Source organism: Saccoglossus kowalevskii, chromosome 1, assembly GCF_978046115.1.
Source record: "Saccoglossus kowalevskii chromosome 1, keSacKowa6.1, whole genome shotgun sequence".
Lineage (NCBI taxonomy): Eukaryota > Metazoa > Hemichordata > Enteropneusta > Harrimaniidae > Saccoglossus > Saccoglossus kowalevskii.
In genome coordinates, this window is record NC_140641.1 from 22,884,874 (window position 1) to 22,901,868 (window position 16,995).

At 37.5% G+C, this 16,995-nt stretch overlaps 1 protein-coding gene across 1 annotated transcript; it reads left to right on the top strand.

The window, feature by feature from the left end:
• Positions 1-4,310: 4,310 nt before the first annotated feature.
• On the top strand, positions 4,311-15,480 carry LOC144349568 (uncharacterized). The gene is made up of 4 exons (XM_085499825.1): positions 4,311-4,473; positions 5,071-5,263; positions 13,959-14,151; positions 14,358-15,480. Exons 1-4 carry the CDS (start codon positions 4,452-4,454, stop codon positions 14,940-14,942), a joined length of 993 nt encoding a protein of 330 aa, XP_085355951.1. The 5' UTR covers positions 4,311-4,451; the 3' UTR covers positions 14,943-15,480.
• The last annotated feature ends 1,515 nt before the right edge of the window (positions 15,481-16,995 follow it).

Below are 16,995 nucleotides of genomic sequence, written 5' to 3' on the forward strand. Positions count from 1 at the left end.
TTCATTTCATCTGACAACACAGTTAAAGCTAACCCCAGGCATGTAGAGAGGAGCAAGCAATGACATTTCTGTATAATTGCAATGTTTTGTTAGTTATTGTCATAAAGTAGTGATATGTACATTCCGCATTGACTTGTACTGAAAATGGTGTTCATGCAGTACCTTGAATGCAGTGTTTCTGACTGAAGGTACTTCATCATGACTACATATACTAGAGCTTGTCTGAAATGGTTATACCTGTGACAGTAATACAGTACGAGATGTGTACATCAACATGTGCCTCCTACAAATAAAGACTTGTTGTTGTTTTTTTAGATACACTGTGTTCTGTGGTTCAATTCGTAATACCAGCCCCGTAGTCCTGTGGTTTTAGCAGCATTTTTTTTGGCAGGATTTTTTTCGCCCTCTCGCATTAGTTCTGGGGTCTCCAGAGGATGTCGTCCATAAAATTAAATCAGTGTGGCCTTAATATATTTTGTTGACCCGTGTATATAACCAATTGTTTAAATAACATTGTAACTCATGTCTTTTTAATGTGATTAGTGATAACTCAGTGAAAATATATTCCATATTGGACATATAGTCGAATACATGAACACACTTGCTGTGTAAAACAATGGGATGGGGGTGTGACTAAAAATGTACCATACGAGACAAACAAAATCCGCGCGAAAATAACAGTACATATCTATCACATAATAAATGTAATTGTACTGCATGGAAACAAAGCACTGTTGTCCACCGGCGATAAATACAGCACGTAGTAAACAAACATGCCCAAAGCACTAGTGGCAGGTAGACATCCTTCAAAAGCAATTATATAAATGAACAAACCGTGCGTAGTGAATGTACTTAGGACTTAGGGCAATGACCACGCTCAACCATGCAGTGAACTCTAGAAGGTGATGTTGTATGACAGCATAAAACATCGTAGCTATACCGCTATGTGTTCACTCCACAAGTTTTCGACGTCTATCACTCGATTTAACGCTTGAAATCATCTTGTAGTTTTCCTATTCATATCAATTCTATGTATTTTCCTTGGAAATATTCAATTTTCAAGATATTTACTCGCACGACATAGAAGTGATTTGAAATTTGTGATCGAACTTTCTTTGGAATGTCAAAGCATTCTGTACTCTGTGCAATACATACACCAAGACATACTATGGGTTGTCGTGTGTTGGTTATTCACTAATAGGGTAGGTAAATGATGGGCAGAATTTGGTGAGCAGCATTTCAATGAGTAAAATTTGCCAAGAAATTAAATGGTGCAAATGAATCCCTGTCGTAAATGTTGAGCAGTGCCTTGCCATGAAACAGTGCCCACACTTAGTCATTTGCCATTTATTATTTTATCAACGCCTAGTGTTTCAAATTTATTTCTTTCTCATTGTTTATGGCGAGAATTCTTTATCTGACTTGGTGGGTACAACTTCCTGACTTCCCAACATTTTGTTCACTACTTATCAAACCTTTAAAGTAGAACGAACTTTTAAGGTAAAATTAATATCGTTCTTTGGCAAAGGTTGCCAAGTAGCACACATATCTGTGTCTAAAACATATAACATGCCTTGCGCTAACACGTTGCAGGCTGGACTTGATTGACTAATACGTGTTTTGTAGCACTAGGCACATTAGCAGCTGGAGTAAATCATGTAGTTTTTTGTATGGCGCTTTGAAGTGAGCCTTGTGATGCTATACATGGCGAGATTTTATTAATATTCACGCGAGACTGGAAACTCTTTTTCGCTGTCTTTGATCAATATTCAATTAACCACAATATGTAGATCGACCGATCGCTTATACTAGGAAATTTTTACAAGAAATAAAGTTCTTAAAGGGTGATAGTCGTCACACAGCGCGTGTTCGAATTTTTTTTTGACAAACAATGTATTTTACACGCGTTTTACATGAGTCCCATATCGAACAGGACGCATGCCCGACGACCTCCGCCCTTTAACATGTGGTCAATCGTAAACTAACGCAATGACATAATTAAGAACATATTTTAAAGCCATCCTAATGTTGCCGTGGCATGTTGAGTGATAAATCATATTGTTAGTCTGTATAAAGTCATGTTTTTTTTATACGAACCCAGCGTTGCGTTGGACTATTTCCTGTTTAATGCGAGAAATCGAACATAAAATCGGGACAAACGTAGGTCATAGCGTCGTATAGGTATCAAAACATCGCGTAACACTAGTCAAACGTATTTGGGAGGTGTTTTCACGCTTAAAGTGCGGTGGTCGTCTTGCCGAGTCCTGATTGATATATGACTCACAGCAACATACACAGCCCGTGTAAAGAACCTTTTTCGTGTGCTGCGCGACGACCACTGCCCTTAAATAATGTTTTTTTTTTCTTCTTTTTTGAAGACCTTCGGTTCGTCCCCTTCACGCATTGCGCGATATCTCACAGTTGAATCTCTTCGTCGAGAAGCACGTTAACCTATGCGCAGGCTGTTATTTTTCAGTGTGTGAGTACCGACTTAAAATACAGTTTAAACACAAATTACGTTCAACTTGATTTGGTGATGGTCACTCGTGACATTATTTGACGCTAAATAAATCGTCATGATCATTTGAGGGAAGGTAGATAGAGATTTGTACGATGTAAATTAACCTCTTCTATTAACATGACAACATATCATAAATTAATCGGGAATTACTAAGTATATTCAATGTGCTTGAAAAGAAACCGGAAAACTGAATTCAGTCGAAATGTTCAGCATCACCCTGATTGAGTTGAGATGCATTCCTCTTATGAATACACTATTCCTTGAAGTCGCGCTCTCCAGTTACGGGGCGCTTCCGTTACGTTGAAATGACGCACATGGGTTCAAATTCACCACTGTTGTTTGGTTGTGTAGTCGCTCGTCAGAATATCAGAATATCTCTCAAACATAATCATTATTGACGGACGTTTTGTCGCGCTTCGTTACTAGAGGGTGCGGGGGGTTACTTTGCTGCTGATAGGTGTGTAGCCCACACTGCAAAACCCAGAGCCCATTTTAGACCAAATTGGACCAAAAATGTATACCCCATCTTAGACCAAATGAGATCAAAGGGGACATACACGGCATAATATGTTTATCAAAAACATTTGGAAAATCCGGAAAATAACACCAAATGCATAAACAAAGTTGAAAACCTTTCTTTAATATATTTATTGGGCCCATTTTAGACTAAATCCCTAAATTTTGTGGATCCTATTTAAGACCAGATGGCTGAAAAAACACACCCCAAAAGGAGGGCGGCACATCCGCAGGAAGTAGTCCCTCCCCCGGGGGGGGGTTATAATATAGAGGTTTTAGATGACGGGTTAAGCACAGACATATTGCATATCTCCCGTCAACGTTATATTAATATAAGATAATACAGTGATGACCTAGAGAACATTCTCACTGCTGAACACATTTCGACGAACCACCATAATAATAATGCATAAAATACGCGCGCATTCTCGGGCGGAGCTACGTCACAGGATGTTGCTATGACGCGCAGCACTGTGCAATGTATTTAAATGGGCTCTGCGCGAGCTGATGTATAACTCGGGTCGAGGAGCCAGTGAAAACAGCTACAGTCGAGAAAACAGCACAAACTCAACTTTGAGGTAATCATGAGCAACCAAATATGTTGCACATGTAGGGGAAGTCGTGTAACACCGTTCGAATGAGTCTCAACAACTAGCCCGAAAGTACTGTTTCTGGGGATGACCGTCCCTGAAAATATGCGCGCGAACGTTGGTTTATATCACACGTGGCATGGCATTCTCGTCTGGAGGATAGGAAAACTTAGTGAATCAAATTTGTTTTAGTAGATATGCAAAACATATAGTCTAGAGTCTGGAATGTATGCTCAGAGTATGTTTCGGTATGTGAGAATACTGCCAAAGTGTGTTGACCTTGCCAAGTTTGTGACTTTATAGAAAAACAAACTGTAATGATCCGTACATGATATATCACGTGTCACGTGATACGCCCTTGGAAATAAAGAGTGTCTCACTGTCCAAGTGGCTGTTTTTAATGTTCATTCTGTCCAGCAATATAACAAAGGAAGGCTCTAAATAATTGCTTCATATTGTTACTGCACTGGATTAGGTGCGACATGTTACATTGTGACGAGGACCTGTGTTTCACAGTACCTGTCCAGACTCCCGGGGGACAACAGTGCTCGATATGTGCTGCAGTTGTAGTAGTCTTGGAAAACGCGGAATCACTAGATTCCAGGTGTTACAAACATTGATATTATCCATTATTTGTGTGGCAGTTGTACTAATTACGTCTTGGCGAATCTACACCGAACATAACTATGCGCTGGATGATATCTATTTCTTTTTTTCTTTGATACCGGGCGCAGTTCTGTGCCTGGTTACTTTAATACTACTGCTCGCACTGCTCATTCCCGGACGATTCACATCTTGCATCACTGGCTGCTGCCGCAACAACAATGCGTTCTATGGTTTCTTTGCGTAAGTATCCCGTTTCATTTACTATTATCATCACAATACTGTTTAAGCTCACCTGGATGATGGTCGCATAAATTTCGGCGACCTCTTGTGATCTCTTTCATCGTGCCAGCATACAACAACAAAAGGCATGGTTTTATAAAGATTTGTTTAGAATGGAATCAACTCAAAACAATGGTATGTACATTCTGCTGATAATGTCTATGGCAGGATATTACTTCACAAATATATATATATATAAGGGTATACACTTTTATAATGTTCGAAATTCCCTCATATGAATTTCGAAATACGACGTATTACCCAGCAAATCACTTTTTATACAAATGGTAATTCACCTTCGTCTGCGCACATGTAGGTGGACTAAACTACCAAATAGTTTACGCAACTTATCTTGTTCGTATTATCTTCTCATCGTCTGTATTTTAGGATGTTTTCTTAGTATTTTCTATATGTGCTGTGTTAACTGATTATTTTTGCACAGTAAACATTTTAGTTTTAGTTTCTTTTGAGTGCCACAGGACACAGTTACATATTCATGTAACCCCGCTTTTACACATAAATTTATATTGATATTAATAATAAAATTTGATTCCACAGATGGTGTGATCCGCTCCTGTTTATGGTATTACAGGTGTTATCATGGGTACCATTTGTCAGTTTCGGTCGTGTCAATGTGGCACACTCATTGGTTGACAGCAATGTCACTTTGGTGGCGCAAGAGATATATGACGAGCGACTTCAGCTATTTGACGATGGTGAATGGCCTTGGGCCCCGGCGGAATATAACCTCGTAAGTACGCGTCTTCTAAACTAAGAACTAGCTCCGCACGCATGGGTCTGGTGTACATGTGCGCCTGTGTATGTCTGGGCTTGTGTCGGTCTGTGTAAGAAAATCTCAAAATATTTTGAGCGAATTTGGTGTATAGCTACCCTTGGGTGATGAGCAGACATGATAGGTTTTAGGGCTATATCCGTGCATATTAAGTGACTAATAAGCATATTGATTGACTTCTTTCAAAATGTTTAAACAAAATTTGGAAATTTTCAAAACGAATTTTGAGCAAATTCGGTAGAGTAATGTGCATAAATAATTAGATTTAGAAGCATACCAGTGCATATTAAGTAGCTAATTTGCATACTAATGTTTGTATTCCAGCTTATGTAAGCAAAATTTCAAAACCTTTTGAGCAGAGTTTGATCAAATTTGGTATACAGTTAATTACCTTAGGGTAATTTGCAGACATGGTTAGTTTAAGAACCATGACCGTGCATATTAGGTAACAAATTTGCATATTAATATTCTTATTTCAGCCTCTGTGAGCAAAACTTCAATATCTTCGGAGCGGATTTTGATCAAATTTGGTAACTTGGGGTAAAGTACAGGGCTATGTCTGTGTCACTATGTCTTCTCTGACTGTTACGGAGTTAACATTTTTATACATTTTTTTTATAAAACATGAATGTTTGCTTATATTCTGGAGAGTTCAATCTTATTTTATATAAATTGACAATATTTAAATGGGATTGCTCTACGGATAATCCTCGCTGTCCGGATACTCGATCAAAAGATTAAAATATCATCTTGATGTATTGTATTATGTATTGTTTTCACAGGATTTAATAATGGTACAGGCTTCCCTCCTGGTCATTGTGCTTGTACGTGCATTTCTACCACGAGGTGGTGTCTCATTTGAAAATATGTTGAAATGTTGTGCCTTATGGTTGTCGGAATCGCTCGATCTATTGGCTTTCTTAGATGAGCTCAACACCGAAGTTTTGCCTCATCCTTATTTACCGTATGCTGTGGCAATCGCAATCTGATTAAAATCTGGTGTAGTGTACGGGCTTTAATTATTTTGGCTATAAACTTATTTTAATTTTTTATTACTTTTGTTATTAATGCCTTTTTATTTTATTATTTTACTTTGATTTTGAGATTTTTTTTAATTCCGCCCTACCTACATCTGATCCGACGCCTGTGCAAGTCCCGTTCAAATCTCGCGTAAATAACAGCCAATCACAGTCCCCCTTTTATACAGGCTGTCGGTTGCTTACTTTTCATTGTAGCGATACTCTACGGGCAATCTTTCTGTACATTATATTTTGCCCACTTGAATAAACCATTAATAGAAAATTGATAGTATATTTTTATTTACAAAAGAAATTCCACATCATGTTACAGTTGTTGTCATTACATTGAATATTTGTTTCACTTCCAACAAATGTGTACACTTCCTAATACATCTTTTTCCAGCCAAGGTTCGTTCATTCAGTCATCGCTTCAATTTTACACTAAACACTGAGCATAATTATCTAGAATGGAAGCAAAAAAAATAAGTAAATCGTAATGATTAGAACACTGTAAACAGCTAAAGTAAACAATGCAAACTGATTTTAAATTGCATAACACCGGCCCACGGCACCGACGCAGAAAATTGGAGCAAAAAAATATTTCCTGATCAATTGCGATGTGTTCCAAATAAAAAATATTTTATTCCAGTCCAAATCAGCTCAATTACTTTAATAAAAAGTTATTGTATAATGTACATAATGTTGATTCATTTTGATGAATATTTACAGCTACGGCTTCAATACCGTAGACGATTTTGGCCCGATCGTCAACAAAACATCACCCGTCTCCAGGGCAAGCGACTGGAAAAAGACACCGGTGTTCGGTCGAACCGGTGGAAACAAAATCGTCACTCCCAGAATAACTACGCAAAATAACGATCTAAACTCGAAACATTCGAGCCACAATATCAACATAAAAATGACTTTCGTTGCATTTGACAATGATAAACTTACCGAAAAGCCATGTTATTCACTTGCTTCTATGCTATCGATAAAGAGCCATTGCTCGAAACGTCTAGCTATTTTTAATAGTTATTTAGGACTACGATTACCAAATATTATCTTCAATATATCATGTTATTCTCGGTCGCTATTAAACGTCGGTATAATCCGCCATTTTATTTGAGTGTGTTTGCCACCTGACTCTGCCCGGTGACGTCATCGTGTGCGCTATAGAAGGAGGTCTGTGATTCGTTGACTAAAATCGTCGATAGTGGGTCTCGTTGAAATCTCGTTACATAGGCATCGGGTCAGATGTATGTAGGGCGGAATTAAAAAAAAAAAACACAAAATCAAATCAAAGGAAAATAATAATAAAATAAAAAGGCATTAATAACAAAAGTAATAAAAATTAAAATTAAAATAAGTTTATAGCCAAAATAATTAAAGCCCGTACACTACATCAGATTTTAATCAGATTGTGGCAATCGCTGCGTCCGTCAGTTGTGTTCAGTTCCTGGCGATGTGCACCTTCTTTTACTATCCATCTGTATATAGCGAGGATGAGGCGAAAGCCGAGACAAAAGGAAATCGTTTTCGCCTCGGTCTGACTATCGTTTCAGCATTCGTGGATGACATGCCTCTGCTTGTCATCCGGGTCCTTATTCTCAAAGAGATATACTTGCCTCTGAAACAGATCAGTGCTCTGTACTTCTTCTTTATAATCAAGAGCTTTCTGTTTGGTTCTATGGGACTGGCTCTGGCTATCACAGAGGGCGTTAAGTGCACTTCTCGGCGGATGGAAACATCAAAAATCGCACCAAATGAAAATAATAATGACGACAAATCGCGATCTATCGTAGAGAACGGGTCACAGATGGATGTTTTCGATCTTGAAAGTGAATTGGTGGTGACGAAGACCGAACACATAACAGACATTACTGTTTAACTACTTTAAGTTATGTCACTCATACTGATGACATCAGTTGATTTGATATTTTGTATTATTATTATCATGGGTGTATGCGGATTTTAAATTTAAAATGATTTTTAAACATTAAAGATGATTAAACATGATTTTCCCCGCTCAAAAATGATGCATATACTAATCCCAAAGACCCGTCCACACTAGAAATTAAAAAAAAAAGTTTGTGTGTTGTTGTTTTTTTTGCATCCAAGAGAGAACATGAAATAAGTACTTCATAAACCTGTTTTTCATAACATGCATTGTATATTTTTTATTTGTAAAATTCTACTTGATTTTATATAATATTTGCTGGGAATTTCGGAGCGAGGAGCCAATAACCTACTGTGAATTATAGAATAAACTATTATTAATAATATTACATTATAATCAATATCAACGAATACATCTTATTACACAATGCAACAGTATGTGTACTAGTGTAGATTTGTGCCGATGACAATACAAAACACGTTCGCTCGTAATATACATAATTTGTACATTTTATGATAATCGCAAATTTGTTCTTATGAATTGACCATTGAAGAAAAAACATCTATCCAGAAAAAGGGGAGATGAAACAAGAATTTGACAGATAAAATTTTAGTTGAATTTGGATCTCAAGACATAATCAGGATTTATCCACAATGTGCTCTAAGTTGAGTCGAATGTTAGATATTATAGTAGTCTTATAATAGTGTGGTACCGCATTAATTATATATGTTACGTCGTCTCGCTCTATTTAATGACCCCAATGGCTCTGTTAACGTGTCTGTGTCCGTTTGTTATGCCCCGCGGAGATAATAGTAATTTCAATGGACCATGAACAAAAGCGTCGTTCAGGTGGTCGCCATGTATTATTGTACCTGTAGAGTTTCAATGTCTGCTAGCCCAATCAGTACTATTGCATCTTGCCGCTGAATAACATCAATAAATCTCAGTGGTTAATTTGTTTTTGCGAGTCACCATGGTATCAGTGTTATAGAAGATTTTAAGTAGTTGCGTTTGTATCACCGCAGCTGATCTTGCATGAACTCACATTCTATTCTATTTCCCCCTGTCATTTTGTCTGTCTCTTTTGTTATTTTTAGTGACAACACAATGCAGTAATTAGCGCCAGAATTTGATTTAGTTATACGAGCTGCAGTAAGATAGCGTCGATATGCCGCAATAAATTTTTAACAAAAAAAAGTTTGGAAAATACTCATAGCTTGGGCAATTTACTGAAAAAATAAAAGTGTTCGATATGATCAAACAGTCTGGTTTTCTACACTGCAATGACGATGAAATTCAGCCACTAAACGGGAACAATGGCACTCTGACATTACAGCAATTTAAGTGTATTTTATAATCCTTACGTTTTTAGGAAATAAAATGGCAAAACATTTTATTCAGGGTTGCAGAAGAAAACAAACAAAATGTAACGGCTAAAAAAACAACTGAGAAATGAACGCACAACATAGACCAGGTTAACGTATTCTTTTATTAAATTAATTATGTTAATACAACCAAAAACAGAAGGATTTACTCTATCAACCGTGTCAATACTAGCATTCATAACAACTTATGAATATTTCGATTAAAATAAAAAGACTATAAGGACCCTCTCAAGGGTCTTTATAATTCCATAAGAGCAGCCTGGGGAGGAGATTTTAACATGACTTAAAACCCACTGCCTCAAACCTTCTGTAGATAGATATTTTCCGGAAATTTAAATAATTTTGAAAGCCTTCAGTGAACCTTGTAAACTATTTTGCACGAAATTGGTAATAATAAGATGAACTTAGTCCTTATTTCCAAATGGAATATGCTATACAAGTTCACGAACATTTCTTAGACAATTCGTGGTTAGTGTTCTCATGTAAATTACATATTAAATTTGAGGCAGGTGGGCTGTGTATGCAAGATCGGCCAAACTAATAAATGTTCATGATCTAACGCGAACAATCATAAAATGAAAGCCAGCGGCCGACGTCAAGTTAGGTCGACGTTTATATGAGCTCTGATTTCAAATCAAATTTTTTGTGGTTTCTTAGCATAATAAGACTTTGAGTCACGCGATTAATGAGATCAAAATCAAAAAGAGACAGACGACAACGAGAATTTAGTGTATATAAAGTCCCGCAATGAAGCACTCTGATTGGCCGAAAAGCATGTTTTAAGTATAAGAGAACGAGAACTCTGGTGGCACATAAAGTCCTATCTGTGATAACCTACCTACCCGAGCCCGCAGTCCGAGGCATATTGCGAGAGGACTTCACATCCCAGAAAAGCCCGAATAGAAAGGTGTTATCACACTTAAACCCAGTGCCCTAAACCATCTACATATATGTCATAAAATGTCGTACTTTTAGGGTCGCTTTAAGTAGGTCTTGTAAACGATTTGTAAACAATGCTCCAATTTTCAAATGAAATATGCTATAGAAACCTCGATCATTCATTACGCAAAGCTTAAATCAGTGCACGTGAGTCGAACTTTCTGAATTTGTGGTCATTATTATAAATTTACATATTGAAATTAACGCAGGTGGGTCATACAAGTAAGATCCGCATGGCGATACATTTATTAACAGTCATGACCTAACATGAAAAATATCTCAAAAGCCGATGACTGACAACGATTTCCAGATTTTTCAATGAGAAGCGTGTCTGACAGATCAATCTTTGTGCGAGCCCCGAGTTTGAACCCATAATTTGTGAAGGGCACAAATGAAAATACGCCGAGAACAAAGGATCTGTATGACTCCTTTGAAGACGAGTACCATCTCTTATTTATATGCCCACTATATATAAAAAATAGGGTATTATTCGGGGTATAGTTAGTTGAGACGTTCGGATTTGCCATGACCACTTGCTGCAAACGGCTTGGAAAACGTGATATTACGCGATTCCAGGTGTTTTGGACGTTGATTATATCGATTGTCTGTGTGGGTGTAGCACTAGTTACCTCCTGGAGAATCTACATCGAACACAACTACCTGGTGGATGATTTCTACTTTTTCATTACCTTAATTCCAAGTGGGTTTCTGTGCCTGGTTGTTTTTATACTACTTTTCGCATTATGTATGCCATCACGCATCGGTTCCTGTGTCCGTGCATGTTTCCATTCCGAGAATGCATTTTATAGCTTATTTTGGTGAGTATGGCAATTTTGTTGTCAAGTTTGAAGTGGTTGATAGTATTATTGATACATTTCCTAACGGTGGTACTCATCAACACTCTTCGCAATTTGAATCGCTTACCATACCCAACAGTGGAGTTCGGTGTGCGTTGGTTTTATTCCGGGTTATTACTTTACACTGATTTAAAAAATGGGTTTCATTGACCCGTTGAATTATGAAACAATCTAAGATAATAGAACAATGTGCCGGGAACTACATATTTAAACAAAATTAGAATGGGATCCTGGACCTGTAAAGATGTGACAGTTTTAACAGTTTGTCGTATGAGCGATGTGAAGTCTAACATTAGACCTCATGCGCGTCTACTTTGAACGAATTACTTAACTTTCAAAAACGTTGAAATAAAATGAAATAAATAAAAAATGCCATAATAGTTTTTATTCCAACACGTTAATTCAGTACGGTATGAATAAAAACAACCACGCCTTGCTCTAATATATTGACGTCCTTTGTGTTGCTTATCAGTCATTTTAATATTTTAATGCGTAATAGAAAAGGCCGACCAAGGTGCTTCATCGCATCTGCCAGTTTTTGTTGCTCTCCAATTACCATAACAAAAGTATTACTTAGAAACGCTTCAAAAGAGCTGCAAGCATTGTTTTCGTTTTACACAGCTTTTCTTAGGTTAACTCACATTCAGGTTGTTTGGCCTCTATTGTGTTGCTTGCAATTTATTTTTAAATTCCGGCAAGTGATCGACACCGATCTGAAGCATACCGGACAATGAGTGTCGTGAGTATCTTCGAAGTCAATCGTTGGCCGGCACGTATTTTACGGTACATTAAATCGTTTCAGTGATTTATTCACTGAATAATGATAAATGAAACTTTAAAATATTGTAGGATCAAACTGGTTCCAAAATAGCGTAAATCGGCCATCGGTTTGTACTGCTAGTTCCTGGCGCGGAAGGGAGTTCTACGCGTATGTTTTACCTGGTTCACACAGATTAGAAATACGCCGTTGTAGGGCCAGTGAGAACATCAGTGTTAGCATTGGCTCTACAACGGTGTATTTCGTTTGCGATCACACGACATTAAAAACTCCGGTGTAATTTTATATTACGCCTGTGTAGCACCCCCTCTGTAGTTAGATTCGTGTTTGAAAATATTCGTACCCTATCACTACGGTTATTATTTTCAATTGCTTCCTTGAATCTTGACTTCAAAGTTTTTACTTTTTGACGACACAGTTCTGTGGGTATATCTTCCCCAATTCCTTGGCTTTTTGTGCAATAATCCAGCCTGAGTAAACCAGGCTATCATGGGAGTTTCCGTGCATCAATCTAAAAATGCTTTCCTCTTGTCAAATAGAAATTAGTAGCAGGACTTCATTATTATCCAATTATTTCCGAGACTACTCGTTCCACTGACCAGAGTGGTACGTGTATCACTCGTCGTCATGTCGTTGCTATTGACGTAAACATGAATTCCCGATAGAGGGTGTTTGTGCCACTGTGCGTGTTCACACACATTTTTTTTTTGTTTAGAATTTAGGTCTGAGCTCGGACTCTGGTCAGAAAGTTTGCGCGGGTGTAAAACTGGTCACACGGTAAAAATAACACTGTCGTTAAATTTCCCGGTGGGGGGGGGGCTATATGCATAGAAGCGCAATACGGGTATGTGCCGCCCGACTGGGGTGTCATTTCACGTTATTTTGTTTAGAAGTGGGTGATCATTTATCAATGGTTTGGTTTAGAAGTGTGTAGCATTTATTTACTTTTTCACAGGTCCTTATATTCAAAGCCAAATGCCGGAAAAGCCTGAATATAATGCATTGCCCGGATGCGCTCACTGGTTGCGAAAGTTGTGAGCCGAGTGTTTTTTTTTCGCTGAAAACACTTTTGATTAGAAGTAAGTGGGTATATAAATAGAAAAAAAAAATGGTTTAGAAGTGAGTATGGTTTACGAGAGGTGGGCTGCACACCCTTACCCACTTAAGGTGGAAGTAGCCCCCCCCCCCGGTTAAATTTACGGCGGTGCTACAACGGCGTAAATGTTACGTGTGGACCAGGTATTTATTATCGTTATTCTGTGTTCCAAAGATTGATTTATGTGTGACATTAATATTATTCTCACTTAACAATATTTCACTAAAATATGGGATTAAAAAGCAATTGAAGTTGTAAAAAAAATATAAAGTTCTGTGTATAATCGCAAGGGTAAAGAGACGGTGGAGCGCTATGTTAGCCAAAATCTGCTCGCAAGGCGTCATATGACATGTCTGTGCTGAGACAGCGCTTCTTGTGACGACACAACTAAACGCCCTGACAGTGGCGGCTGCACATGGGGGGGGCCTCTCCGACAAATTGTTGAGGGCGCCCCTCCCCCATAGTCAAGCTAAAAATTTGCTCCTCAAAATGCAAGAAATAGCGTTTCAGACGGTCTAGAATTCAATATTTTCCGGGGGAGCATGCCCCCTACCCCCCAGTATAGTATAGGGATGGTGAGCAGATCCCCTCCCCTGACTGATCATAGTAATGTTCAGAATAATAGAATACCATTGTGGTATCAACTTGCAGGTCTTTACTTACATACTGTTTCTAATTGTAGGTGGTGTGACCCTCTGCTGTTCATGACATTACAAGTATTGGCATGGGTGCCGTTCGTTAGTTTTGGCCGTGTGGAGGTGGCACATGCATTGGTGGGTGAAAACATAAGTTTGGAACCACAGGAAATATACGATGAACGACTAAGTTTATTCGACGATTTCACCCGGCCCTGGATGCCTACTGAATATAATCTGGTATAGAAATACTTTTATTTTAATATTTAACAATGAATTCTACAGCGTAAATACCGGTATATGTGAGGAAATTTCATTCAATGTCACACACACGTGGTCATTTACCGGAAGATACAATGTCGATTCCCATCTACCTTCTAACAAATTTACAATGTTTAGTTTCTAAATAGTCAATGTGTTTGTTTATGCATCTTCTTTTACAATAGGATCTGATAATGGTCCAGTCTTGTTTATTGGTGCTCGTCATCGTGCGTGTCTTTTTGCCGAGAGGTGGTATCAGTTTCTCAAATATACTTAAATGCTGTGCATTATGGTTAACAGAGGCTCTCGATCTTCTGGCTTTCTTGGATGAACTCAATCCCGATGTCCTGCCACATCCTTATCTTCCTTATGCCGTCGCCTTGGCTGCCTCTATCAGCAGTGTCCAGCTGTTCGCTATGTGCACAGTTATATTCTACCCGTCCGTATATGATGAATGCATCGAAGAGAGTGAGAAGAGAGGAAATACTGTCCGCCTCACGCTCACCGTTCTATCTGCCTTTGTTGATGACATCCCGCTTCTCATTATCCGGGTACTTATTCTTAATGATATCTACCTACCCTTGAAACAGATTAATGCCCTATACTTTTTCTTTATCATCAAGAGTTTCTTGTTTGGCACGATGGGAGTGGCCCTCGCTATTACAGAGGGCGTTAAGTGCACGTCTCGAAAAATTAACACAAATAGAGCATCAGTATCACCAGCTTCAATGAAAGAAAACGAGTCTAAAATCGAAATTATAGAACTGTAAAACAACAACAACTAACTATAAATGAGTTACCGACAGGTGAAATTGGATGAGTGACTAACCCAACTATTATGCATTAAATTAGACTTTATATTGGACATAAGGTTAGAAAAAGTCACCCTTCTTGGCAGTCACAAATTTATATATATCCCAATCACACATTCTAAAAAACAGCTTTAAAGCAATATAAAGACGCAGTATAAATATTATATGGAGTAAATGCAATGTACAATTCAATGTTTTTTATGGTACAATTTTATATTCAATATTTTTTTCAGCATATTAGTTTATATTCGAAAAACAATATTACACTGCACAATTTACAAAATGTAAGGAATGTACTTGATATATACATTTAATTGAATACAAATTTATCTTACATGTAGAGGCGTGTAAAGGGAACAATTTACAATATCTAAGCGTTAAACTCACACTCAATTATACAGAATTTTATTTATTTGTCGATTTCATATACAGTTAGCATTAATGGTTCAACTATTAAATGCACTTAGTGATTAGTGATTACGAACTGAAGAAGTAATCGTGGTGTCATACGTGTTCGTGCTCGTGCGCGTGCGTGTGTATGTGTATGTGTTATGTGTTTTTTCTATGGCTTTGGTAGAAAGAGGATTAGGTTTTCTTGATCATTGAGACTATGAAGGCTTCAAGAGACTATAATGCGATATCATATCACTACCTCAAACATTTCTAATATTTTTTTCTTTACTGCATCAAAACAGATTACCATGATTGTTCTCAATTTAGTTCAGTTTACCGTACAGTTGTCATTATATAAGTGTCTTCGAATTGTCTTTCATTCGGATTTATTTTGGCTTCAACAGTTTCAACATGAGTGCACCATTCCCAGCATGACCTGTGTTGGAAAAGTTTCAGTTCAATAAATATCAATTGTTTCCAGTGTGTGCTATTGTCCCATCTCGATAGCTCAGAAATAACGCACAGTTTATCTAAATTTAGGTGTTATGCTTAACTGTATGTACCATAAGTTTTGACGCTGTGATTTTCATAATGAATCACTTACATATGTGGTATGTGAATAATATGAGGCAAAGAAATCGAGTTTTTCTGGTACGTACATTCTCAAGGTGCAGATAGGAGTGTCGTTTCGCCACGTGACCTGGGAACGCGTTTCCGCAAATGAAATGCATTTCCTTTTTATATTTATTATTCTTTTCTAAAAAAATACTTCTCAGTAAGTATTGTACTATTAAATGAGACAAACCCCACGAGAGTAGACGACATTGTAAAATAGCGAATTGGTTTTAGCATCATTAACAAATAAATAGAATTAAGTTCATTTCAAATTTCTAAATCGCAAATGTGTGTCACTAAACTCATAAACTTTTTATATGGATTGAAGTGTAACAATACTACACTTTCAGTTATTTAGCTGACTAAATACCGGTCATCTATTCGTCATGAATAGATGTAAAATGGCGTATTTTATCAACACTCTTACTATGTCATCACGGTTACTAAAAAAGACGGTTAGGAAACGAATCATGTTCTTTTCATTGGATGCGTGTCGCGGGTAAACATTTGAAACTAAAGGCGTACTAATCTGTGATAAATCATTAACATAAAATGTAGACAGGAAATCACGCAATTATGACGTCACTTTCCCCCAGAGTTCATTGCAATCAACAACTGCACGCCATTTTATTGTGTCGATACTTTCAGTAATACTAAAGTGTTACAGTGAATCCTGACAAAACCTGTCGCTCAGTTTAAGCTCAATACAAATTTGCCTGTCGTGTATGGCATTTTCGTTTCGAAATAACAAGATCGGCATAAAACTGAAATAAAAAAACTAGCAAAACATGATCAGAAAAAAAGACGTCAAAGAAACCATACAAGTGTTTATATTTCAGCCAGGCGAAAGTTTTAATGAGGAGCCGTAATACCACGTACATTTTGTTGGGAATAAACAAAATATGCGATAAGATAACTGAAATGACCGGCCCATGCTCTACAAAATGCATGTAAGCAGACCAAATATGCAACAACAGGCAGTTCCAATGAAATTAAGAACGGT

What these genes read in the sequence shown, in the direction of transcription:
- LOC144349568 (XM_085499825.1), top strand. Translation starts at nt 4,452, where the DNA reads ATGCGTTCTATGGTTTCTTTGC. An exon ending in CCCCGGCGGAATATAACCTC is followed by an intron (nt 5,264 to 13,958) that starts GTAAGTACGCGT and finishes TTCTAATTGTAG; the next exon opens with GTGGTGTGACCCTCTGCTGT. An exon ending in TGCCTACTGAATATAATCTG is followed by an intron (nt 14,152 to 14,357) that starts GTATAGAAATAC and finishes CTTTTACAATAG; the next exon opens with GATCTGATAATGGTCCAGTC.